Source organism: Peromyscus leucopus, chromosome 2 (genome assembly GCF_004664715.2).
Source record: "Peromyscus leucopus breed LL Stock chromosome 2, UCI_PerLeu_2.1, whole genome shotgun sequence".
Classification (NCBI taxonomy): Eukaryota; Metazoa; Chordata; class Mammalia; order Rodentia; family Cricetidae; genus Peromyscus; species Peromyscus leucopus.
The window spans coordinates 62,581,516-62,605,838 of NC_051064.1; the positions used below are offsets into that span (position 1 = coordinate 62,581,516).

General features: G+C 44.4%; 1 protein-coding gene across 1 annotated transcript; it reads left to right on the forward strand.

Moving 5' to 3' along the window:
• The first annotated feature begins 320 nt into the window (after positions 1–320).
• On the forward strand, positions 321–21,951 carry Ptgr1 (prostaglandin reductase 1). Its single transcript, XM_028856434.2, has 10 exons — positions 321–496; positions 3,303–3,418; positions 5,425–5,470; positions 6,403–6,459; positions 9,099–9,266; positions 11,687–11,804; positions 14,687–14,842; positions 17,313–17,421; positions 19,639–19,757; positions 20,816–21,951. The coding sequence occupies exons 2-10, from the start codon at positions 3,313–3,315 to the stop codon at positions 20,924–20,926; spliced, it is 990 nt and encodes a 329-aa protein (XP_028712267.1). The 5' UTR covers positions 321–496; positions 3,303–3,312; the 3' UTR covers positions 20,927–21,951.
• The last annotated feature ends 2,372 nt before the right edge of the window (positions 21,952–24,323 follow it).

Here is a 24,323-nt window from a genome sequence, read left to right on the forward strand (position 1 = left end):
GTAGGCTGCATCTCCCCACTGCCATAACTGTGTTTTAACTTATTCTTTACAAAATATACTCTTAGATGTCATGGCTGCTCGCCTTCTTTGTTAAGGCTTCAGAGAAGCTAGCACCTGCCTCTCCCAGGGACATGACATCGTGACAGCAGCAGCAGTTAGCTTAATTAACGCGGGCCAGAGGTGGCAGGATTTTGCCTGAATTAACTGGGTAATTTCATGATTTCTTTGGTTCTGATCTTGCACACATAAATCGGGTTCTTCAGTAAAAAATATTTTTATTATTTAGAACACAGCGAGACGCCTACACACACAAGCCCCTCCCATTGTCCCTCCCCTGCTGTGCTGTGACCCTCTGTAGATCACAGCTCCAAGACTTCCAGAAGCTGCTCCTCCCTGGAGAAGCCCGCCCCTCTCCGACCGCCCAGCCAAAGTCGAGTCTGGCGCTCAGCTGAGGATTCACTGCGGCTTCCCAGGGAAGGAGTTTCTGCGAGCTTCTGTAAGTAGACACTCTTGCTATTTTTGGTCCCTCTCCTTTTTCTCTTCCCTCCCCCGACCGGTTCTTTCTCCCCGCTGAGCATCTAGAGCCTCGTTGAGCAAGTGAGCGCTGGCGGTCCTCCCACTCCCACCCCACCGGTGCGCAATGATCCCTGGGTTCTGCACACAGGAAGTTAGGGAGCCCAGGATCGCCTCCCGGTCCCTGCAGGTTCTTGGAGAGATTGAGACCTAGGGGATGGGCAAAGTCCGCCGGCAGTCCGATCGCACGTACGTGCTGCGGAACTTCCAGCACGCTGGAAGGTCTGGGCTAGGAGTTTGCAGGATTGCTAAACTGAAGCTGGTAACGCAGGGGATTCGCGCATGCGCGGTACGAAGCCAGGCGAGCTGGCCAGGTCTTGCACCAAGGCACTGTACTAGAACCCTTTCCAAAGGGGTCCTTCTAGACTTGTGGCAAGTTCAGAAGGACCAGGCGCTGCCTTTTTGAAAAGAGAGACGGAAATATGCAGTCTTGAAACAAAATGGAAATCCTCCTGTGAGATGGTTCCGCGGGTGAAGGTGATTGCCAGCCAAGTCCTACAACCTGAGTTCGATACCTGGAACCCACGGGTGGAAGGCGCGAACCCACTCCTGAAGGTGGTCTTCCGGACCTCTACAAGCTCTCGGTGACACGCATGCGCCCTCACCCACATACCTGCATCATGCACACCCAAAATAATGATAACAATAAACTAGACTCGAGCTGAACTTGGTGGCACGTGCCTGTTATCCCAGCATGTGGGATCAAGACAACAGAGGGTTCCAAAACAGCTTCTGCAACATGATGAGTTCAAGGCCAACCTGGGCTACACAGCCAAGCCCTGTGTCAGAAACACAACAAATTGAACTCGGAAATGTGGGGTAGAGTGATAGTTATCAGAGGTTGTAATCGGAGGCTTTTCTCTGTCCCGCACCGGTCCGCAGCTGCTTCTCAATAATCACTTAAAGGCTTATAGTAATTATAAATGCTCGGCCCAGAAAGACATCCCACAGCAAGAGGCTGAGAAGGGTTGGAAGTGTTGGTCAAAGGGCAGAGACAGGAGTGTGACTCTTGACAACAATAATTATTAATTCAAAATAAGCAGGTTTCAAATGTCTCATCATAAAATGGTAGGTAAAGAATGGGTGTGTTAAGCACTCTACATTGCATACACTGTGTCCTAGTAATGTAAGCTGTTATCTGTCAGTTAAAAACCTTTCTTAGGGGGGATGGTGTGTGTGTGTGTGTGGGGGGGGGTTTGGAGAGGTGACTCAGCAGTTAAGAGCACTTGTTCACGAAGAGCTCTGGGTTTCGATTATCAGCACCACAGGATGGCTCACATGAGGATCGGATAGCAAGATCACTAAGTGGTGTTGGTTGTTTTTGCTCTTTTGGGGGGCCTGTCCCCCAGTTCCAAAATAAATCACACAGGGAGGCTTACTCTTAATTATAAATGCCTGGCCTTAGCTCGGCCTGTTGTTATGTGAACCCACAGGGTCTGTTAAAAGATCACAAGAATTTATTAAGGTATAAAATGGGGATAATACATTCACTGATGGGAACCAACCATCCTGCTCCATCCCCCCAAGAGAGCACAGGACCCCTATTCTTCTGTTCTTAGGGCTTTCTACCCCAAAGCCATTGGCTGAAAGGAACGAATTCCCACAACAGCTTGTTGCTAGCCAGCTTTTCTTAACTTTGAATTATCCCATCTATCTTTGGCCTTGGGGCTTTTATCTTCCTCTAATTCTCTATACCTTTTCTTTCCTTCTTACTCTGTGTCTGGCTGTGTGGCTGGCCCCTGAAGTCTTCCTCCTTCCTCTCTTTTCCTACTTCTTCCTTTCAGATTTCTTTTATTTCTTCTCTCTGCCTGCCAATCCCACCTATCCTTTCTCCTTCCTCACTATTGGCCATTTAGCTCTTTATTAGACCATCAGGTGTTTTAGACAGGCACAGTAACACAGCTTCACAGAGTTAAACAAATGCAACATAAACAAAAGTAACATGCCTTAAAATAATAGTCTACCACAGCTAAGGCCAGCCTGGGCTTCAAGAACCCCTGTCTAAAAGAGACAAGTAGATGGGAAGACCTGGGCTTTGCATTTGCTGGCTCATTGCCCTCCTGTCAGGCTCTTTCCAAGAGTGAGAGGGACACAGTGAGCAAACTGGTCAGCCTTGCGTGCTTATCTGGAGAGTTCACTGAGGTCCACAAGATGATGTGTAGCTCTGTGCCACAAACCTTTTAAAAGCACAGAGCCGGTTCGATTATTTGTTCGTTTTGCCTGGAGGCAAGTTTAAACAAAAATAGTTTCCATATGGGAGCCAAACCCAGAGAAAATGAGATGGAGCAGCGGCGCCCCCCAGTGGCTATGAGATCCATGCATCTGTAGGGGGAAAAGGCATGGACTTTGGTACCTGCATTTGAGGCATTTCCTGGAGAGTCACTGCAGGAGATCTAGAAACTGCGGGACTTTGCTCGCTTGTTAGTTGTTTAATGCCCTAGAGAAACTCCAGTTTGGCCCGGACAGAATTTGTCAGTCTGCATTTTCTTTGCCTTGAGAGTTTGTTTTAGCCTGTTTCCACATCGGTACACCTGAAGTGATTGATAACAATGACTCTTACAGAAAAGTCATGGGACTAAAATGAGATCAGACATATGAATAGGACCTAGCATAATCCCAAACAGTTCTAAATGGATGTGATAAAATGATAATAGGGTTGTGTTTTCTGGCCTCAGTGCTATGCCTAGGGGATATAAGATGGTAATGACCACATGTTTACCATGTTCTAGGTACATCAGGATGGTGCAGGCCAAGAGCTGGACCCTGAAGAAGCACTTTGAAGGCTTCCCTACTGACAGTAACTTCGAGTTGAAGACTACTGAACTCCCACCCTTAAAAGATGGAGGTAATGCAGAGCTGGCAGAGGCCGTATCAGCTAGCTTCTGCCACCTAGTGGAGAATCCCCAACTTTGACTTCGACTTCAGATATTTTCTTTATTGGTTTACAGTTCTGAATGTTAGCCGTTTAGGTTGGTCTAAGCTGAGTGGTTCCTTGTAGGTCTCACCTGGCCTAAATGGTTAATTACTTTAGGATAAGTCTCGTTCGCCTGATAGAAGGCTTTCTGCCTGGTCCAGGCTGCAGTTCTCCGTTTTGTGGACAGCCAGATTGGGTTCTTTCTTGCAGTGGTCTTGTGGATGTAGAACCTGGGTCTTGTGGATGTAGAACAGCCTGGGTTGGTGAGCTCCAGTGTTCAAGGACTTTTCAAGCCTCTACTTACATGACTTTTCTTAAAATCCCATGGGTCAAGGCAAGTTGTCCAGATTCAAAGGCTGGCAAGTCTATTTCTTTTCCCTTTTTTGCTGCCACCTCTTCTTCCTCCTCCTCATGAGTTCAGGCAACTGCTGGGCTTCATCCTCAACCCATGGAAGCGGATTTCTTGATTCACAGAGTAGCCAGGAAGCCAGCACACAGTGGTGGGAGGGGTTTGTGACCATTTGCAATCTGCCACATAAGCCTTTTTAGTTATTTTTTCTATGCAGTTTTAATGTCATCGTGGGTCCCCCTCCCCAGTGTGTTTGATGAAGCTCATGTGTGGGTACCTTATCCACGGCTTTGACAGAGGAGGAAGTCTCCTCTGTCCCGGTGAGCCTGTGATGACGGTGAGATAAGCATTTCTCAGCAGCTGTGCGGAGCCCAGCCTAGGAGCTGTGTCTGAAGGGTGTTATAGTGAGAAAGCTTCTGAGACCAGGCTGCAGTCACTTCCCATGACAGAGTCACTGACTGAGTTTAAGTGGCAGTGGCCAAAACTTGAATTCAAAGTTCCAGAAAGTACACAGTTGAAGGTCATTTTAGCAAAATGCATTTTCTTTTGTATCGATTGATAGTATTTTACTAAAGTGGTGTCCTGGTTAGTTTGTGTTAAGCAGGTGGTCTGTGGGAGCCCATTTTCAGGTTCCTAATGGCTTTACCCAGCAGGTCCGCATAGAGGATGATTAGGACCACGGGCCTGAGTGCAGGTGTCTGAGATGGTCTGCACTTGGCTGTGCTGGGGTGAGGTGGGGTAGGTGGGTGGGGAGGTCTTTTGCTCCACCCCTTGTCGTTTCTATAAATACCCTAGGGCAGAGATAGTCGGGGCCCCTTGGAATAGGTTCCAGGCCCTCTCGAGGCTCTCTTGTATTTTCTGTTCATCTCCACAATCTAAATCCTTCTATCTAATATTTCCTGCTGCTCGCACTCAAGAAAACTCTGGGGAACTGTGGGGTTGGTGGGTAGATGCCCCGCAGTGGTCCTGGGTTATATAAGAAAGCAGCCTGAGAGTAAGCCAGGAGGCAGAGTTCCTTCCTGGCCTCTGCTTCAATTCCTGCCTCCAGGTTCCTTCCTGGAGCTCCTGCCCCAATGTCCCTTTATATTAGACTCTGATTGGAGCAGGTAAGCTGACATAAACCTTTCCTCCCCAAGTTGGTTTTGGCCATGATCTTTATCACTGCAGCAGGAAGCTAAGACATCACATGAACACTGTACTATGCCATAGTAAGTTACTTAACTTGACCTTAAATAGGATGGAACAGTAGTTGAAAACATCAAATGCATTGATCCACCTAAAATAGTACAGGTAGTCATACCATCATCATCATCATCGTCGTCATTATCATCATCAAGTGGGCCGGGCCAAATGTGAAAGCCCTTCTTATCTTCAGTGGGGAGCTGGAAGTGAAACTCATGGTAAGGGAGTTTCCCCTGCATGCACAAGGCTCTGGAATCTATCCACAGCACAGTAAAATTCATCCTGCATAGCACAGATGAGAGGTGGCCCCTACGTGGAAAGACTAGGCTTGTTTATTCAGAATGCCAGAATATTGCAGCCGTCAGAGCTTGGGTGGCTAACTGCATCTGGATGCTTTATTTTGTAGAGGTCCTGCTGGAAGCCCTTTTCCTCTCCGTGGATCCTTACATGAGGTACTGCCATCTTCCTCAGTTTTTCCTGTTGTTTGTTGGTCCATCAACTGAAGCACCGTGGCTCATCTTTTAGGATAGGCCACAATTACAACAGCAGCCCCCCCCCCCCCCAGTCTTCCTATACTGTAGCCGGGATGAGATTCAAGGGTGATCATCTTCTGTAGGCAGAGGACCGCTCTGCAGTTTACCCTTCCTTGCTCAGTGCTCTCCAGGAGAGATGGGGAAGGGAGGTGGAGGCTAGCCTCTGACTTGTCCATTTCCTACTAGTTGAGCAGAAGCAGCTAAGACTTAAACCAGCACCTCTTGCCTTCTCTTCGCCAGTATGTTCTTATTATGTGGTTCATAGTTGACTCAAACATATGACTCAGAAAGCACTGGAGGGCAGAGAGGGGGTAAATGCCTTTCAATGGTGCTTCAGCAAACTGTTAACCTAAGTCAGTAATATAAGCATCACATAATATTTTTCCCACAGCTGAATGGCCAAGAGTCAACTCTTGGTTGAAACATACCATTTAAAGATGTTAACTAGCTTGGGCATGGTAGCTTATACCTTGAGAAGCTGATGCAGGAAGACCACAAGTTCAAAACCAGTCATAGAAAGACCCTGTTAAACAAAACAAAATGGTAATTAGCATCCTTTTGGGGGTGGTTAATGTTGGGGTAACAGATACCAGCCAGGCCCGTGTTGTATTTTGAATATTGTAGGCAGAAACTCACCTCCAGCTGAAGAGAGTGATAAGATTCTCACATTCATTCATAGAATGCATATTTTGGGGTCATACTGTGTCTCAACTGGTTGTGCTGCCCTGGTATGGTGCGTGTTGTCTTGTCCCAGCTTTGTACCATTTGGCTTGATATCAAGATATTTCCTTCATATAGTCTTGCACACTATGAATCTGTTTTTTGTTTTTGTTTGTTTGTTGTTGTTTTAGAGTCGCATCGAAAAGACTGAAGGAGGGTGATAAGATGATGGGTGAGCAAGTGGCCAGGTAAGTGTTTACACCTGCCTTGGCGTTTGGATAAAAGTCCTCCAGCTCCTGCCGGGTCTGTCTGTCTACTGTCCTGCAGCTCCTTCTCCAGTCTGTGTGGTTCACTAGGAAACAATTTGGGAAGGCCCAGCCTGCCCCCTTCTTAACATAGAGGGATGGAAGGATGATGTGGCTGTGACCGATGCCTTAGAGAATTGACTAAAAGGGAGGAATGGTTCCTTTCGGTTCATCATTTCATAGGACTCAGCATGTGGCCCTTGTCTTTGCTGATTCTGAGCCTCAGGTGAGGACCATGGCAGGAGGAGCCTCTAGGAGAGTCTTCTTGCCTCCTGGCAGACACAGGGTGGTGGTGGTGGTGGTGGTATCATCGAGCTGTGCTAGCTGATAGCTGGTTTTGTTTTTCTTTGCCCCAACTCCACCCCCCATCTATGTATCCCTGGTTGCCTTGAAACTCAGTCTGTAGAGCAGACTGGCCTTGAACTCCCGCCTCTGCCTCCCGAGTGCTGGGATTAAGGCGTGCACCACCACAGCCCGGCTTTCTTGGCTCTTTTCTTCCCCTCCTATCATACATGCTGCCAGGGGTAAGCACTGACTGATCCGTGCTTCTCAACCTGTCTAGTTGACAACATTCGCTATCATGGATGTAGGATTGTCGTTGTAGCCTCTGCCATCCTGACTTTTAATGATGTAAATAGAGCTTTATAGATTTAATTCATGATTACTGTAAAAAATACAAATATATTGAAATCTGGAAATGGAAAGTCCCCCCCTGAGTTGGCTGTTAGTCTATTATTTCAAAACCTGGTATGTACAGACTTCTACTTTGAATAAGATTATATGCCTGCCAGCAAATTGGCTTTTCTCAGTAAATCTGCCCTGTTTGTTGTCAGTGTGTAAATATACCATCTATATTTTTTTAGAAGCTATAGATTATTCCATTACATTCTTCCATTTAATGAAATCTATTACTGATAACAGCTATTTTCAAAGTTTTTTACTTTTTGTAGAAATTCTATGAAATTCTTCATGAAGTTTGTGTGTGTGTGTGTGTGTGTGTGTGTGTGTGTGTGCGCGCGCGGCGCGCGCGCGCGTGCCTGCTGTCTCAAAAAAAATAACAATAATTAGTTAAAATGTAATTTACATTAGGAATGATATTGTCAAAAAAACTACTGATGGAGTAATCAAATTAAACAATTTGAAGTTATACAGTTTCCAAAGGAATCTTTTTTTTTTTTTTTTTTTAATGTTTTCTTTCGAGACAGGGTTTCTCTGTGTAGCCCTGGCTGTCCTGGAACTCAGCTTTGTAGACCAGGTTAGTCTCGAACTCGTAGAGATCCACCTGCCTCTGTCTCCGGAGTGCTAGGATTAAAGGAGTATGGCACCACTGTCCAGATCTAAAGGATTCTTAATAACACAAAAAATATAAATTATATATAAACTAATCTAATGTTGAGGGAGAATTAGGTTGTAAAACATTACTTCAGTTATGTAAGTATACACTATATATTATATATTTTAAATCTATCATTAAGATTACCTTGAAACATACCAAAGTATTAGCTGTTATCTTCATGTCATAGGATTATAGCTGATATTTTTGTTTGATTTTTTTAAAAGCATTTTTCCCCCTTTTTAAAAATTTTGCTTACAATTGTGGTGCTTGTGATCCAGCTCAGGGCTACATGCAAACCAGGCAAGTACTGTACTCCTGAGCTAAGTTTTCAGTCTAATATTTTCATTTTATTTAAATTTTTGAAGCAAATGTGATCTAGAGCTAACTTGTGGGGAAGGCAGTCAAGAAGTAAGGTATGGGTGAGAGGAGCCACAAGAAAGCAGTCGACGAGGCAGAGAAGAGGCAGCTTAGAGAGGAAAGAAAGAAGGCCAGGGGAAGCCAGTGACCTGGGAGCCGCCGGGCAGAGCAGAGAAGTCGGATAGCGAGTGTGAATAGCCTGACAACCTGAGTTCCATCCCCAGAACCTGTGATGGACAGAGACTAGACTCTGAACAGTTGCCCTCTGACCTCCACACCTGTGCCGTGACACCTGTGTTCTCCTCCTTACAATGAATAATAAATAAATAAAATTCAAAGTTGAAAAAAAAGAATAGCCACTATATTTTGCAATCAGGTTGTAACTTCAGTGGACTGGTGAAAGTGGAAAGCATGTTGTTCTGGTTTATCATGTGGATGGAAAATGAGGAAATTTGGCTATAAAATTGAGACAATGGAGGGGGAAATGAGATTATAAAATGGCCGAGTTGTGCTTTCTCACTGCTGAGAGAAAGGATGACAGAGAAGGAAATTGTTAACAATGCAAGAGAAAAGAGGACTTAGGAGACAGGGTGGGGGGTCCCTGAGGGAGAAGGAAGGCTGGTCTGTAGAGGATAGAGGCACCTGGAGTCGTAGGACAGAGGACCCTCGCTAAAAAGAAGGGAAGTGGGCGGGGGCAGGGATTGGTGCTGGACCACTTGAGACTCTTCTCTGATGGCCCCCATATGGCTAGGAATTAAGGGAGAGTCCTCAGAGTGTCAGTCATGGACTGTTTAGCTCAGTGCCCTCTTGTGAACATTCCCTACAAAGCATCCTGACCCCCAAGAATAGGAAAAGATATCACATGTCTTACTGTACTTTTATCTTTCAGAGTTGTGGAAAGTAAAAACCCAGCCTTCCCCACAGGAACCATTGTAGTGGCGTTACTAGGCTGGACATCACATTCCATTTCTGATGGGAAGGAACTGAGAAAACTGCCTGCAGGGTGGCCAGACAAGTTACCGCTGTCTTTGGCTTTGGGGACAGTTGGCATGCCAGGGTAAGTGTCATGGGTATGTTTTGTTTGTCAGAATGCCTAACATTATAACCTAACCAGCAGGAGAGACTTAAGGCACAAAGGCTGATTAGAGAAAAGTGTTAGGAATAAGAAAGGAAGGCGCTCAAACTGAGAAGACTCTGTTAAGTGAATGAATAAAGGGAATGTCATATATAAAAGAATACTATGTAACCTTTAAAAAGAAGGAAACCTTGGCATTTATGATAACATAGATGAACCCGGAGGACATTAAGTGAAGTAAGTCAGGTACAGAAAGACAAATTCCACATGATCTCATTTTCGTCTTGTGTTAGCTTCTAGTTATGTGAGAAATACCCGAGAGCAAGAATTTTAGTGGAGGAATGTTTTCTTCTGGACCATGGTTCAGTTCATTTGCACATTTGTTTTAAGCCTGGGGCAAGGTGGACAATCATGGTATAAGGAGAATGACGGGACAGAACTGTCTATCTGATGGTATCCAGGAAGAAGAGAAAGACGAGAAGGAGCCAAAGATGAGATGTATCTTGCTAGAGCTTTGTCCTCAGTGACCCACTTCCTCTGACTAGTTCCCATCTCCTAATAATGCCATCATAGTATGAATCCGTCATGGGATTAATGCATGATTACATCAGAGCTCTCATGGTTTAATCACTTTACCAAAACCCCCGTCTCTGAACACTGCTGCATTGGAAGCCAAGCTTTTAGCATAAGAGCCTTGGGAGGAGTCGGCTCATCTCCAAACTGCGGCATAAGTGGGATCCAGAAAGTTGAACCAATAGATGCTGAGAGCATAGTGATGGGGATCGAGAGACAAGTTGGTCCAAAGACGCAAATTTTATTTATTTTTATTTGGCGGGTGTAACTAACTCAAGACAGTTTCTCTGTGTACCCCTGGCTGTCCTAGAACTCACTCTGTAGACCAGGCTGGCCTAGAATTCACAGAAATCTGCCTGCCTCTGCCTCCTGAGTGCTGGGATTAAAGGTGTGCACCACTACCTTCTGCATATTCTTATTTTTTTTAAATTTATTTGGACAGGAGACATATTTTCAAGGGATCTGTCTTACAGCAGCATGAGTATAATTTATAACAATAAATAAGGTTGGAAATTACTGTGAAGACAGATTTGAAGTGTACTGACCACAGAAATAACTATGTGAAGTATCATGTACATTAATTAGCTTAATTTAGATATTCTACTGTATATGTATATTTAAAAGATGCTACATACTATGCATATGTGTTTTTATATGTCTACATGTATGCAGTTCCTCCTTGTCCGTTAAAGGTCAGCCAGCATTATTCTTGAGACTAAATGAAAGAGGGAGAAGTTGAGTCGGAGATGCCTCACTTCTTAAATGCCCCATCACCTCTCAGTGTTGCCAAGGTGGGAAATCATTTTGTAGCACACAGGAGACATGGGAGTCCCAACTGTCTTCTGTGATCCCAGTTACTCAGAGAGTTGAGGCAGGAGGACCATGTGTTGAAGGCTGGCTTGAGATATAGCTAGACCCTATCTTTACAAAATGTCAAGCCAGGCCTGGTGGCACATGCCTTTAATCCCAGCACTCTGGAGGCAGAGGCAGGTGGATCTCTGTGAGTTCAAGGCCAGCCTAGTCTACAAAGGGAGTTCCAGGACAGGCTCCAAAACTACACAGAGAAACCCTGTCTTGAAAAACTAAAAAAAAAAAAAAAGTCTGAGATAGGTAGATGGTGCTGCATCTGTCTTTTGAAAAACACTAGATTAAGGGCATGCTAGGTGCAGCATGCATCTTTTGATGACAGGATGCTCTGGAAAGTAAACCATGAGTAGATTTCTTCGTAGTTTGGCAAACTAAACTTACACAAACTGAGATAGCTCCAGTGTCATTAGATGATGTCATCTTACGCAGCATCACTGTACATTCCGTCTGCCACTGGCCAACACACTGTTAGGCAGCTCATGACAGTATGTGGGTCCTCAGAAAAAGGATGTCTCTGCCTGTCACTGCCCAACAAGTCTCATGGCTCCAACTATAGGAAGAAGCTGAATAGGCTAGAATTGTGCCAATATTTCTCATTCAGGCAGCTTGACTTTACCATGCATCTGTCAGAAATTTTGCAGTTGACTTAATACATACGAATTTCATTGGCTTTAAATCAAGGATGCAATTTTTTTTTTCTACTGCTGAACTCATTTTTATCTCATCCCCTTATTTTGGCTCTGTATTTTGGGGCTTCAGTTAATTACAGTGGATTTTCATATCAAGTCAAGTTTAAAACTCAGGGCTAATACAAGAGCAGTGTTGGTAGTGAGGGGTAACTATTTACTGGTCTTGATTGGCCTTCTGCTGCTCTCCTGTGCAAAGTCTAACTTCCCCATGGCTGGAGGGGACGGGGGAGGAGAGACTGAATCTGGTCCCACATCCTTATGTTCCTTCCTTAGCCTCACTGCCTACTTTGGCCTGCTTGACATCTGTGGTGTGAAGGGTGGAGAGACAGTGATGGTCAACGCAGCAGCAGGAGCAGTGGGCTCAGTCGTGGGCCAGATAGCCAAGCTCAAGGTCAGTGTCTTCCTCTAGCCATCCCTCTGCCAGACCCACAGCGTGGACTGGGAATGCAGCAGTGAATGCAGAGGACCCTCTGGACTCAAGGGCTGTCCAGTCAACTTGCTGGGGCTTGTTCAGAAGTGAGAAGTTGAGAAAGGGGAGAAGGAGGAAAAGAGAACAGCAAGGATGAGCTGACTAGTGTTGATTGATGACACTGCAGATAGCAAGTCAGGCATGGGCCCATATGTGTGTGTGTGTGTGTGTGTGTGTGTGTGTGTGTGTGTGTGTGTGTGTGTAATATGTTTCATTATTACATATAAACGTGTGTGTTTATATATATATATAATATGTTTCATTATTACATATAAACATGTGTGTGTATAATATGTTTCATTATTACATATAAACATGTGTGTGTATATATATGTTTCATTATTACATATAAACATGTGTGTGTGTATATATATATATATATAATATGTTTCATTATTACATATAAACGTGTGTGTGTGTGTGTGTGTGTGTGTGTGTGTTTTGTTTTGTTTTTACTGCACATTCTCTTGCTCAGTTTAATTGCCTGCCTTCATGATTATTCCAGGAATACAAAGAGGGACTTGAGGTCAGCCAAACCAGGAGTCATCACCCACATGGCTCTACTGTAAAGGCTGTTGCACCAGAAAGAAATGAGCAGTCAGCTTAGGGTGGTGGGGGCGGTTATTGTTTGGGATCTAGCTCCAGGAACAGAAATGTAAGCAGAATGTAGGCTCCTGTTTGGGCAGCCCTCTGCTCAAGGGATCCAGTTTGACGGTGAATGTGCAGGATAGGGGCAGCGCAGACCTGGTCAAGATTGGCTTTCTCATAGTGGGGATGTTCTCAGGTGACCTAGCTGGGTGATGTAACTTTGCCAAAGGCTTCTGTATAGGACTTAGGACATGTCCTCATGGGGCAAGGTAAGTGGAATAGAGTTGAATGTAGGGCTATACCCAATAGCCAAGGGCTGGCCTCTATTACTAATAGGAGTTTGAACACAAATGAGGTTGTAGAAAATATTTAGGTAAGTAAGTACATAAGTGGGTAAGGAAGCTGAATCTTATAAACAGTGTTTCAGCTTTTGTCATGTTAACTTTATAACTAACGAGTTACATTTGTTTTCCAACATCATTCTAGCATTCCAGGATTCAAGAAATAGTGATATACTATAGATTTATACCTTTGGAATTGAGAGTAGCTTTTGGGGTATGACTGATAATTGAACCCAGGGTCTAGTACATGCTGAGCACAGATTCTACCACTGAGCTTTATCCCAATCCCTGATTTGATAACATTTAAAGAGAATTTTGCCTCTATCTTTACATGAGTTTGATTTGTAGTTTTGTTTTTTCTCTTTCTAAACTCAGAAGGCCTAGTTATATTTAGCATAGACTAGATTTACAAAATTAGAAGTATTTCTAATATTTAAATTGCAAATGTTTTATTAAAAACATGGAGGGCTATAGAGATGACTCGGTGGGTAACAGGGCCTTGCTGTACCTACCTGATGACCTGAGTGCAAGGAGAAAGGGAGAACCAACTCCACAAAGTTGTCTTCTGACCTCCACATGTGCTGTTGCATGCATGTACCCATACTCACATCTCATGAGTGCATACACATGATGGATTAATATAGAATTTTAAAAATACCCAAGAGAGGGAAAATGATGTTCTAAAGCAGCATTGCACTGTGCTGAAGAGATAGCTCAGTAGTTACAAACACTGCTACTCTTCCAGGGGACCCAAGTTCAGTTCTCAGCACCCACATGGCTCACAATCAACTATATATGCAGATCTAGAGGATCTGATGATGCCCTCTTCTGGCCTTCCTACACACCTGCATATATGCACGCATGCACATACTTGCTCTCTCTCTCTCTCTCTCTCTCTCTCTCTCTCTCTCTCTCTCACACACACACACACACACACACACACACAATTAACACAGCAACAACAAAGATGAAACACTGATTTATGTCATTGGAGGAAAAGAGATGCCCCAGAGTGAAGAACCCAGGAGGTCAAGTGACTAAGTTGTTAAAGCAGCAGGTTGAAATGAACTGCAAACCAAATAGACATAGAAGGGATCTACTGAGTGGTCAGGCTAGCTGTAGCTGGGTTCTAGGCTGGGGACCAGTTTCAACCTTCAGGGTCTGTTGACTTTCCATAGAACTCCTTGCATATGGGCTTCTGTATAGGACTTAAGACATGTTCTTTTAGGGCAAGAAAAGTGGAATAGAGTTGAATGTAGGGTTATACCCAATAGCCAAGGACTGGTGTCTATTATGAACAGGAGTTTGAACACAAATGAGGTCGTAGAAAATGAGGTGTGCTGTGGTTTGGATAGGAAATGTGTTCCCATATGTTGAAGGCTTGCTCCCACTTCAGAAGTGGGACTTCTATAAAGTGACTGTATTATGGGGGTCCTGACCTCATCAATGGATCAACCTATTGATAGATTCATTTGATGGTTTGATGGCATTGTTGGTAGATGGGACAAACTAGAATGCAAGAGCTTAGGTGGAAGAAGTAGGGCATTGGAATTGTCTTTGAAAATTGTTCTAGATTTTTTCTTGTCTGTTTCTGTCTCTTTCTCTTTCTTCCGACTGTCATAGTTGAGCGGCTTCCTAATGTCCTACCCTTCTGCTGTGATAAACATAATATACATTCCAGAAACACGGAGCCAAGAGACGATGGAGTAAAGCATCTGAAACTGTGAGCCAGTTGTTTTCTCAGGTGTTTGGTCATAGTGTGGAAATGTTGGTTAGCACACAGTGTGTTCTCGAGCAACCTGCTGTAGAAGACTGGGAGAGTGGAATTGGGCCATGCTTCTGCTCATTAATGGTCTACACTTTTTCCCCACTTAGGGCTGCAAAGTTGTTGGTGCAGCAGGGTCCGATGAAAAGGTTGCCTATCTTAAGAAGCTCGGATTCGATGCTGCCTTTAACTACAAGACAGTAAAGTCTTTGGCAGAAGCTTTGAAAGCGGCCTCTCCTGATGGCTATGATTGCTATTTTGACAATGTAAGTACAGACTGAGCTTACCTGACTTACCAATAATGTATTACATAAAGGAACATGTTTCTAAAGTTTCCATCTAGAATATATGAATCAAGTACACTCTTTAGGGGGGAAAGGATTTGTTAAGATACACAGACCAGGCATTCATTCATTTAAACTGCATAGCCAGATATGGTAGCTATGCCTATAATCCCAACATTCATGATACTGAGGCAGGAGGATAACAGGCTCAAGGCAAGTCTGGGCTTCCTAATGAGACCATGCCCCCCCTTATCAACCACTGCTGAATGAATGAATGAATAAATAAATAAAATAAATAAATAAATAAATAAACAAACCAACAGTTGACTTTTAGGCTAAGGTTGTAACTCAGTAATAGGGCTTGTTGCCTACCATGTACACAGCCCTGTGTCCAAAACCAGCACTGCAGAAGAAAAGGAGTTAGAGTTCAGATCTTAACCACTTTTAGTACCAAACTGTCTATATGACCACAGTTGTTGAATATGTATCGTTCTCCAAAGAAACATCAATCATCAGTTACCTCCTCATTTTTTCCCCACTCAAAAATGTGTTCTTTTGTTCCTGGCTCCTTTCACTTAGCAAAATGATTCCAGATCCATCCATGTTGTAGTAGGTATTAGTGTTTCATTTTTTTTTATGAGTGAATGATATTTCATTGAATGGATATACCACATTTTCTATCTATTCATCAGTTGATAGGTGTCTGTGATTTCTTTACACTTTTTGATCATTGTGTGTAATGCTACTGTGAACATTCACAAACAAATTTTTGTTTGACTTTGTTTTCATTTCTCTTGGATATTCATCTATGAGTAGAATTGCTAGGTCATATGGAAACTTCATGTTTACATTTTGAGGAATTGCCAAAGTATTTTTGCAAAGTGACTGCACTGTCGTATATTCCTACCAGTGGCCTCAAAGGGTTAGAATTTTTCCGTAGCCTTAATGCCACCTGTAATGACTGGTTTCTTATGTCTGTCTTAACCTGTTTGAAGTGATTTCAGTCTGGTTTTGACAGTTCCTTGTGACAGATGACACTGAAGATTGCTGATGGACATACATGCATCATGTTTGGGGAAATGTGTCCAGAACTTTGGGCTAGCTTTCAACTGGGTTATCTGAGTTCTTTATGTATGAGTACACATTTCTTCATTGCAGTTAATTTTCATTATTTGCAGTAGTTGTGTTCTGTAAAGTCTCCAGGAACACTGAACTATGGCTCCTAGGAGAAATGTCTACACGTGACCATGTCTCATGTGGATTACAATCTTAAATGCTAAACCCCCCTCCTTTTTTGTAGCATGTTTATTTTACAAAGAGAAATGAGGTTCAGAAGTGTTATCCTAAGCTGAAGTGTTAAGTAACTTGCCCTTAAACCCACAAGGTTGACATCCATTCTCTGCTCCCTGTGCGAAGATCCCAGGCTCCACTGTTGCCATCCTTTGGCTATCTTTGTGTGTCAGGAAGGCAGAGCATCACCTTGCTCATTCAGTCTCTGCTGAGACTGCCTGTGTCTACAAATGACCTGGGACCCATCTTGAAGGCACAGATGAATCTTAGCAAGGAATATGGTTCCTAAATATGAGATCCTGTGAGAATGAAGATTAACTGTATATGGTTTTCAGAATTTTTCTCCAGCTCTGTGAGCTGTCTTCATTCTCCAAATGGCATCCTGAGAAGTGCAGATGTTTCAATTCCTTCCTTGGTTGGTTGGGCATTCACTGTGCTGTCTAAGGGTGTTGCCTTCTTGGGGTCACTGATACTTGCTCCTTGCTTCTGCTAAGAGTTTAGATGTTAGTGCGGACACTCCTGTCTGTATTACACATTCAGTAGTCTGAGTGTATAGTCCAGGAGCCACCACTGATCTTTACCATGTGGATGTGCATTCTGCACCGGTGGTGAAGGCTTTCCCCCTTGTCAACTCTCTTGGCATCCATTCATGTGGAAAACCAATCGATGGTAAATGTAAGGTTCCCTGTGGATTCAGTTTGGCTCCGCTGACCTGTATTTCTATTTTCATGTTTTAACTGAGCTTTGCAGTGTATTTTGAAATTTGAAAGCGTAAGTTCTGTAGCTTTGTTCTCAAATGCCTTTTGAGTATTTATATACCTTTAGATTCTAGGACAGTGAGACTATTGGGCTATGCAGAAGACTATGGTATTTGACACACTAGCTTTGTGCTATATAAAGTATGTTCCTAAGGTCAAATGAAAATGTTCCTTTTTTGCAAACCATTTCATATAACCCATGCTGGCCTCAGACTCACTATGTAGTTGAGAATAATCTCCAAGTTTGGATCCTCCTGCCTCCACCTCCTGGAAATGTCCATTTTTGATATGTATTTTAGCTACAATCATTATAACTGCTGTCCCGATTTAGTTAATTTTGTTGATTCTCCTAAATGGATTTTAAAAGTGATTTAAAGCGTTTTGTTTTTTGGCTGTCTACTTAGGTAGGTGGAGAGTTTTCAAACACCGTTATAGCGCAGATGAAGACCTTTGGGAGAATTGCCATCTGCGGAGCCATCTCTCAGTACAACCGCACTGGTGCATGTCCCCCAGGTATTCTGCTCCTGCACATAGGAGGACTGGACAAAGATTCACAGATACGGGATGGGGCGGGAGTGGCTATCATGTCTTCACAGGTGTGGGCTGACCTCCTAGAGCAGTAAGACATCTGCGCCTGATGAGGGGGGCCTGACAGTCTCCCTGCTCGCCCGCCCACCCGCCACACACACTCTTTGATTGGCCTCTTTTATTTCTCTTGTGCTCTCCATCTCTCTCTCTCTCTTTTTTTTTTTTTTAATTTTATTTATTATGTATACAGGAGAGGGTGCCAGATCTCATTACAGATGGTTGTGAGTCACCATGTGGGTGCAGGGAATTGAACTCAGAACCTCTGGAAGAGCAGTCGGTGCTCTTAACCTCTGAGCCATCTCTCCAGCCCCTTCCATCTCTCTCTTCTTCACTTTCTTATACTGAAACCCCTCCCTCCCTCTCCTTTATCCTCCCAGAGCCCTATAGTCCTTGCTTCTGGCCTGTGAGGGATCTTGGGCAAGCCTCTGCTATGAGATGAATGGCTGACGCAAAATCAAGCTCGGTGCTTCACTTTCTCACATAAGGTCCTTCTCTGGTATCAGAATGACAGATTGATTTGAGGCCCCCAAGGAGAAAGAAGAAGAAAAAGGGATCTTTGTGCCTCTAATCAGGGTGGGGGTAACCACAGACCAAATGGTTACTTCTTCAGTTCGGGGCTTGACTAGTGTGGATAAAATCCCATAGCACTGATTAACAGCAGAACGGCCTGGAAACAGTGGAGCTTAGAGCAGGTGGGACCTTGGAAGGACTGATCGCAGATTCCCTCCTGAGTTATGGAAAATCAAAACACTATCTTCTCCAGCCAGGAAATTCCAGAATACCTTGGCAATCTCATTGATAGGGACACCCCCCTCCCCCGCCCCCGCCATCTTCTTTTGCAATTGATGCTAAGGTAGAATCATGGGAAACCATCTGTCTGCCCACCAAAGAGAGCGCCAGGATACATTTTCTTAACCATAGTCTAAATAGGTACAACCAAATATTTCTGGACATAGTAATTTGATCTAGAGTTTTTTAGCAACTAGTCTTTGGAATTTCTGCTACTCAGATAGATCTTGGAGATGGCAGCTGACCTTGTCTGTTTTCATCAGACAGGATTCTGCTTTGCTTCTGAGGCCCAGAGATTCTAGCACTTCCAGTATCACTATAGCTAAAGATAAGTCAGTATTTCCACCAACTTACAACCATACTTGCTTTGTTGAACTCAAAAAAGAAACCAGTGTTCCTGTCAGGGTGGTTAGCTCAGCAACAGTATTTCAGCCTCTTTCAAGGTGAGGAAGTGAAGGTCCCTGCCTATGTGGGTGGTGTGTGTGGGTGTGTGTGGAGGTCAGAGGTCAACCTTAGGGAGCTTCACAAATGCTCTCCATTTTATTTTTTGAGACTCTTGTCTCTCACTGAAGCTGGAGCTTATCAGTTCATCTAAATGGCTGGCCAATGAGTTCAAGGGATCCTTCTACCTAGAGTTACAGATTCAAATTGCTGTGCTTGGGATCTGAACTCATGTTCTTAAGCCTGCAAAAGTAAAGGCAAGCACTTTACTGACTGAGCCGTCTCCCTAGCCCAGGTTGAACCTTTAACTCAAAAGGAAATAAGGTTGCTATGGGCCTTTTGAAGAAGCGCCATGCTGCAGAGGTGGTCTGAGCATGGACTTCGTTATGACTTCGTTATATCACTTAATATATTTATTCTGGGGCCTGTCCCAGCATTTACATATGTCACTCATCATGTGCCAGTTTCTATTGGTTCAAGACAAGGCTCCATTTCCCTGACTACAAATGGTACTTTCTTCAAAGTAGTAAGTGGAGACTTCAGCCTTGAATGACACCCCTTGTCCAAGATGCCGAAGATGCACTGCTTCTGTTCTTCCGGCCCTGCTATTCCGTATGCACGCTTCAGCTGACTTTTGGAGAGAGTGCGACTCCAACCCTGCATCATGCTTTCAGCTGCTGGCTCCCAGGCAACCAGTGCAGCCTTCCGCTCGCTGCTCTCTTTTTCTCTCACCGACTCTGGGGTTTGGAGCGTGGGTTATTCTCCCCCGCACAGTTAGTGGTGGTCGGCAACAGCCCTGTGGATCAGAAAGGAGTGGAGGAAACAGAATGGGGGAGCGTCGTGGAGAACCATGACAGTGTGTCTCACTGTGGTCCCTGGACCCTGCCACACAAATGAATCCCCCTTTTCCAGGCCCACCCCCAGAAGTCGTTATTTACCAGCAACTCCGCATGGAGGGGTTCATCGTTACGCGCTGGGAAGGAGATGTCCGCCTGAAGGCTCTGACAGACTTGATGAATTGGGTCTCAGAGGTAAGGGGACCCAGCCACTCCAGCTGCCCACCAGCTCCCACAGACTTTTGCAACTCACAACCCTCGGTCCTTCAGTTCTTCCCTTTTCTGCTGCATTATTTCTCCTTGTCTGCTGGATCAGTGTTTTCAGAAATAAATATTCTTTCCTCATCTTAAAAAAGAAAACAAATTTCTTTAAATTTCTTGCTTGGGGGTTGGAGGGAAAGGCAGTGACGAAACCAGTGAGTCACTGTGTATCCCAGGCTAATCTCAAACTCAGTGATATTGTCTTGGCATCCTGAATGCTGAAGTTACAGACACGCACCACTGTGTCCATAGCTCTGAATTTCATTGCTATTCAAACCCATCCATTTCATAACAAAATACCTAGTGCTGGTGTTATCTATATTTACACATATAGTTTGTTTCTTTTCTTTGTTTTTTTGCTTTGTTTTTTCTTGACTCAGGGTTTCCCTGTGTAACAGCTCTGGCTGTCCTGGAACTTCCTTTGTAGACAGGCTGGCCTTGAACTCACAGAGATCCACCTTTGATATCTAGGATATCAAAGGCATATGCCACCACCACCCAGCTCTTTCTTTTCTTCTTTCTCTTCCCTTCCCTTCCCTTTTGTGACACACAGAACTTCTTGGTTAGAAGGGAGACAAGGTATAAATTCCTGGGCATTTACATGTCTTGAACAGGCCCCACCTCTTTCGGTCCTACTTCCGGTGTAGTGTTTCCCATCATTTGACTACTAGGTATGATGAAAACAGCATCCATTGAAGGGGCACCTTCTTCACCCACTCTTCTGAGATCATCGCAGCTGTTGAACTTGTCTGTGCAGCGGACTTGGGAATTGCTCAATTGTTGCCTGATTGTTACCATTTTTCCTGTTATGACACTGTAATTGTGTTGCATACACTCTGTCCATAGACCTTGTTATCCATGGATAAGAGGGCCTGCATCCCAGACTTTCAAGGTTCTCACGGTTATCACAGACCTGATAAATCTGTTGCTAGGATGAGAAGAGAATGTCATTTGGAAAATGAAATCAACCTGTAATTGTTGTTTCATTGCAGGGTAAAATCCAGTATCATGAATATGTCCTTGAAGGATTTGAAAAGATGCCAGCAGCCTTCATGGGAATGTTGAGAGGAGAGAATCTGGGGAAGGCAATAGTGAAAGCATGAAAAAAAAAAAATGGCACGTGCATCATCGCTGAGAATCAGATTTTTTCTTTTTAACATTTGGTACAAATGTGTACTGTCTTATATCAGAAATAACTGCAAGGGGTTAGACCTAGCTAATAAAATGTAAGTGTGATTTTCTTTTTAAATGTGTGATAGAGAATGAAAATCTGACAAACAACAGCAGGTTTGTTTCTGCCTGCTTCAGCTCCTCCAAGGTGACTGTAAGAAACAATGGCTTGGCTGTCAGTTCGAATGTCTTTTCTCTTGCTGTAACGAAAGCAATTTAGAGGAGGGAAGGGTTTGCTTGCTTACACTTTCTGTCACGGTCAGTCACCAAGAGAAATTATGGGGAGGAACTTGTAGGCAGGCCTGCTTTGGATTCCATTAGCATGGCCTCTCACCAGGGAGCTCGCAGCCACAGACATCCAGCACAGACTGTGGTGGAGCACTGCTTGCTAGCTAGCTCAGGTAGGCTGGTGCTCCGCTAACTTTCTCATATAGTCGGAGATCGCCTGCCTAGGGAATGGCACCTCCCACAGTGGGCTTAGCCTCCTACATCAATTAGTAATAAAGACAGTGCTCCATGACCTGGCCACAGGTCAGTCTGTTCTTCAGTGGAGGCTCTGTACCCAGGCAATTTCTGAGTCATGCCATGATGAAAGTTAAAGCTAGCTACGATGGTGTCTGAAAGCTCAGAGCAACCTAACTCCATGCAGAAGATGGTGCATTTGAAGGCATGAGGTTTCCACTCCAATTGCTTACAATGATACTAGAAGAAAAACAAACAAAATGCATCCACTACACAGTGCTGATGTCTGAAGGTCTCGGTGCCGGCCTACACTGGTATGCTATGTGGTGAGGCTAATGCCACACAACAGATCAAGGAAGGAATCTGTCATTTGCAACAGCTGGAACTCAGAAGTGTTAGGGTAAGAGACAAACTTTGTATTGTACACTGGTGCTTTTTGAATCCTGAACATTCTGGAAAAATTTGCTGATGAATACAATTAAAAACTAAAATTGCCCGGTTTTGTGCCTTTCTTTTTTCTCTATTTTTTTTTTTTTTTTTTTTTTGAGACAGGGTTTCTCTGTGTAGCTCTGGCTGTCCTAGAACTCACTTTGTAGACCAGGCTGTCCTCGAACTCAGCTATCCACCTGCCTCTGCCTCCCAAGTGATGGGATTAAAGGTGTGTGCCACCACCACCCAGCTGCATCTTCTCTTCTCAAACAGTTTAGTCCTAAAGACAAGAATTGGGACAACAGGTGCCTGGCTGCTGGGGGTTGGAGTGGAGAAGCCCCCATGGCCCGGAGCAGACTGAACTTATTGATGGAGGTCATTGCCCAGGATACAGAGTCAGAGAGTAGGGTGGGCTGGGCTGGGAGTGAACTGTGGCTTAATGAAGAGACTCGGAATCCTAAGCCAAGTGATTGGACCAAATGAAGAGGGCTTCTTGTGTCAGTGGGGCTCCCCAAGTCTAAGGATGAGGAAGCCATCAGTGTGTGCGGGGGGGGGGGCAGCAAGTGGCATGATGAAGCTGCCGGAGTCTAAGCAGAGTGAGGATGGATGGCATTTGAACAGGAGGGTGGCCTAATGAGGACTCATAGACAGCAGAACAATGGAGCATGGACCCAAGAACAGTCCTAGTTAAAGAGTTCAGGCAGCGCTGAGGTGGTGGTGGAGCACACCTTTAATCCCAGCACTCAGAAGGCAGAGCCAGGCGGATCTCTGTGAGTTCAAGGCCAGCCTGGTCTACAGAGTGAGATCCAGGACAGGAACCAAAGCTACACAGAGAAACTCTGTCTTGAAAAACAAAAAAAACAAAAATTCAAGCAGCCTATGCAGAGTGTCACCCTTAGGAGATATGTGGTCCCAAGGAGGATGAGCATAGTGTGCACAGGAGAATGAAAGACCCAGTTGGATCCCAGGCAATTTGAAGAGGTGCATAATACAGCTGGTGTGGAGGTCAGAGCCAGAGTAGAGCTGTTGTGTGGTTTCGGGGTCTACTGGGGCTGTTGGAGCCAAACAAGGCAAGGCAAACAGCAACATAGGAAGTAGAGTAGTCTTGAATATTATTAAGGACCAGCCTTAATCTCCTTCCCAGGGGCCCAGAAGAGAAGCTCCAGACGGTGCCAATTATTTTTGGGGAAAGAATCTAAGTACACTGAGCTCTTAGTCCGTCTACTTTATTCCTCTGGGATAAAATCCTATCTACAGCTTCAGTTCTGTTCTCATGCCTAGCTCCTCTCTTGCCTGATTTCTCTCTGCATTGATCTGCTGTCGCCTCTAAGTTCTATCTTAATTCTCTCATCTTAGTTCTGCCCCAGCTTGGTCTTTCTCATCTCGTTCTTACCCATCTGGCTCTTCCTTGTCTTCCATCTTGTTCTTCTAGTTCTCCAGTCAAAATCCTCTCTCAGTCTCTGAGGTTTACAGTTATTTACTCATACAATAGCTGTGCTCTAGCCAAAGCAAAGTCACCAGGCTTGAATTCCTACAGGGTCATGAAGGTAGACAAGAGTTTTCCTCAGGCAGTGACCATCAGGCTTTCTTTTACAACCCAAAAGGGGAGTGGTAAAGAAGGAGGTCAACTAAGAACTAAAAATCAGTTAATACATCAGAAAAAGGGAATTTACGTGCTCAAACTGCATTCCTAGAGGTGGGTAGGTAAAATGTTAGGAGTCTATAATGTTAGTATAAATACCACGAAGGCTGTATGAAATAGGAAGGTCTGAGCTTAATTTGCCTTAATTCAGGAGATCATTTGGCCTTGGATGCTTGACAGGTATTTCAGATAAAATACATTGTTATGAGTTTTTGGAAGCATACACAGCATACAAGAAAGTCATTGCAGGAACTGGCTAATATATTCACAAAAGCTAAAATATCACCAAGACTTCTTAAGCCATGGCTTGACCTTCGGAAAAGTCCTTGATTTTTCCAAGTAGTAGCTTTTGTGATAGTTGCTGAATTCCATTCCATTTTCCTGCGACTTGCTGCACAGTAGAAGAAGGAGTGAGCGGAGGAGGAGCTCTTAGCTGGAGGGGAGTGAGGAGCACCGGCAGGAGAGGGCGGAAGGGTGACAGAGATGGCTCCAGATAGGTTTGGTCAGACAAGGACAATAGAAACTAGTTTCTGACTGTCAAGTAAGGGCTTTATGAACCGGGGAGATGTTCAGTGGGTAAACTGCTCTTAGAGAACTTGGATCCCCAAAACCTACTTAAAAGCCAGGTAGGCACGTTGGTTCAAGTGTGATCCCAGCATGCAAGAGGTAGCGACCATGGAGTCCCCGGAGCAAGCTGGCTAACCAGACGAGCAGTACAGGCGAGCTCTAGATTCAGCGATAACCCTGTCTTCAGGTTTAAGGTAGAGAGAGAGAGTAAGGAAAACATTTTCAGGGGG